At 36.1% G+C, this 1,437-nt stretch overlaps 1 protein-coding gene across 1 annotated transcript; it reads right to left on the reverse strand.

The window, feature by feature from the left end:
- Window positions 1-178: 178 nt before the first annotated feature.
- On the reverse strand, window positions 179-1,185 carry LOC126858650 (piggyBac transposable element-derived protein 4-like; the record flags this gene model as incomplete). Its single annotated transcript, XM_050609127.1, has 1 exon — window positions 179-1,185. A coding segment is annotated over exon 1 (1,007 nt), but the record flags the coding sequence as incomplete, so codon positions are not given.
- Between the last annotated feature and the right edge of the window lie 252 nt (window positions 1,186-1,437).

Raw genomic sequence — 1,437 nt, forward strand, 5'->3', positions numbered from 1 at the left:
GCTGCATAAAAACGGTTCGTTCGGGCAATCACTGCAGAACGTCACTACTCTTTTGGTTTTCTGTCGCGCAACTTCAGTGCCGAATTTTTTAACATTTTCTTTGTAACAGGAAGTGCAGCGCTTTCTAACAGTCTCCGCTCTGCCCGCTTTCTTTTGTATTTCGTGTCTTTTTCTATACCTTGTTGTAAGTTTAGGAGTCAAATTGTTGTTATCATCTTCACAATAACACAAATAATTTACTAATTTTTTTCTAAACTCTAGTATTGATACAGATTCGTGATGCCGAGTATTATATAAAATCCAAGCGTTTACAACAGATGTGTTTAGGAAAAACTTAAGCGCTACTTTTTTATACCATTTTAAGGTCTTACGTAATAGATTACAGTACGCAGTCATTTGGTCCGAAATATCGACGGAACTCTTAGCATCATTATAATCAAATACGAGTTTCGGTTTAACCCTATCAGATCCGTTTTTCCTAACAGTAACCGTCTCTATAGAGTGTTTCGTAGATAACATCAAGACATCCCGTTTGTCCTTCCATTTCATTAACGTGATTCCATCTCTATTTTCTTTGGCAAATATTTCTCCTCGTCGCAATTTCTTTTGAACCACTTCTTTGGATATTCTACGTCGATTTGATCTAATTGTCCCTATTACGTGGGTATTTCTAGCAAGAAACTTTTGGGCCAAGTCAATGCTGGTATACCAATTATCAACACATAAGGTATGCCCCTTATCAAAAATGTTTTCACAAAGTGACACAGCAACTGTCTTCGGTGTAGTTTTCTCCTTCCCATGTTGGTGACCGCAATAAATTTCAAAATTATAGGTATATCCCGGTTTGAAGCAAAGCTTGAACACCTTTACGCCATATCTGTGCCGTTTTTGTTTTATATATTGCTTAAAAACGACACGACCACGAAATGGTATTATTGACTCATCAATACATACCATTTCTGGCGAATTATAATATTTCGCATAATTTTCTTTCAGTTTCTGAATAATTGGTTTAATTTTATACAAGCGGTCTTCAATATTTGCATTTTCGTTGTTCACGAAATGGAGCATTCGTAATAGAAGTTCAAAACGGTTTCTTGACATCACCAATTTAGGAACGCTTTGGACGAATACTGGATCCTTTGACCAATATAAACTTATTTCGGGTAATTTTACTAACCCCATCCAAATAAGAAGGCCGAATAGTTTTTTATTTCAAATCTGTTCGTTGGGAATCCATTGGTTCAGACGAGATGAATGCTTCTGAGATAATGTTTGTGTTGTGTAGATATTTGTTTGCTCTGCTATATCTTCGAACATTTCTTCAGTGATGAATAATAAATAAAACTCCTCTTCTTTCCACAAATTATCCAATAATCGTGTTCCCGGTGTACCCATGAATGGGATCAGTGAAGGTTGGTTTCCAGTTGGATCTAT

This window comes from Cataglyphis hispanica, unplaced genomic scaffold (genome assembly GCF_021464435.1).
Source record: "Cataglyphis hispanica isolate Lineage 1 unplaced genomic scaffold, ULB_Chis1_1.0 scaffold202_size2095, whole genome shotgun sequence".
Lineage (NCBI taxonomy): Eukaryota > Metazoa > Arthropoda > Insecta > Hymenoptera > Formicidae > Cataglyphis > Cataglyphis hispanica.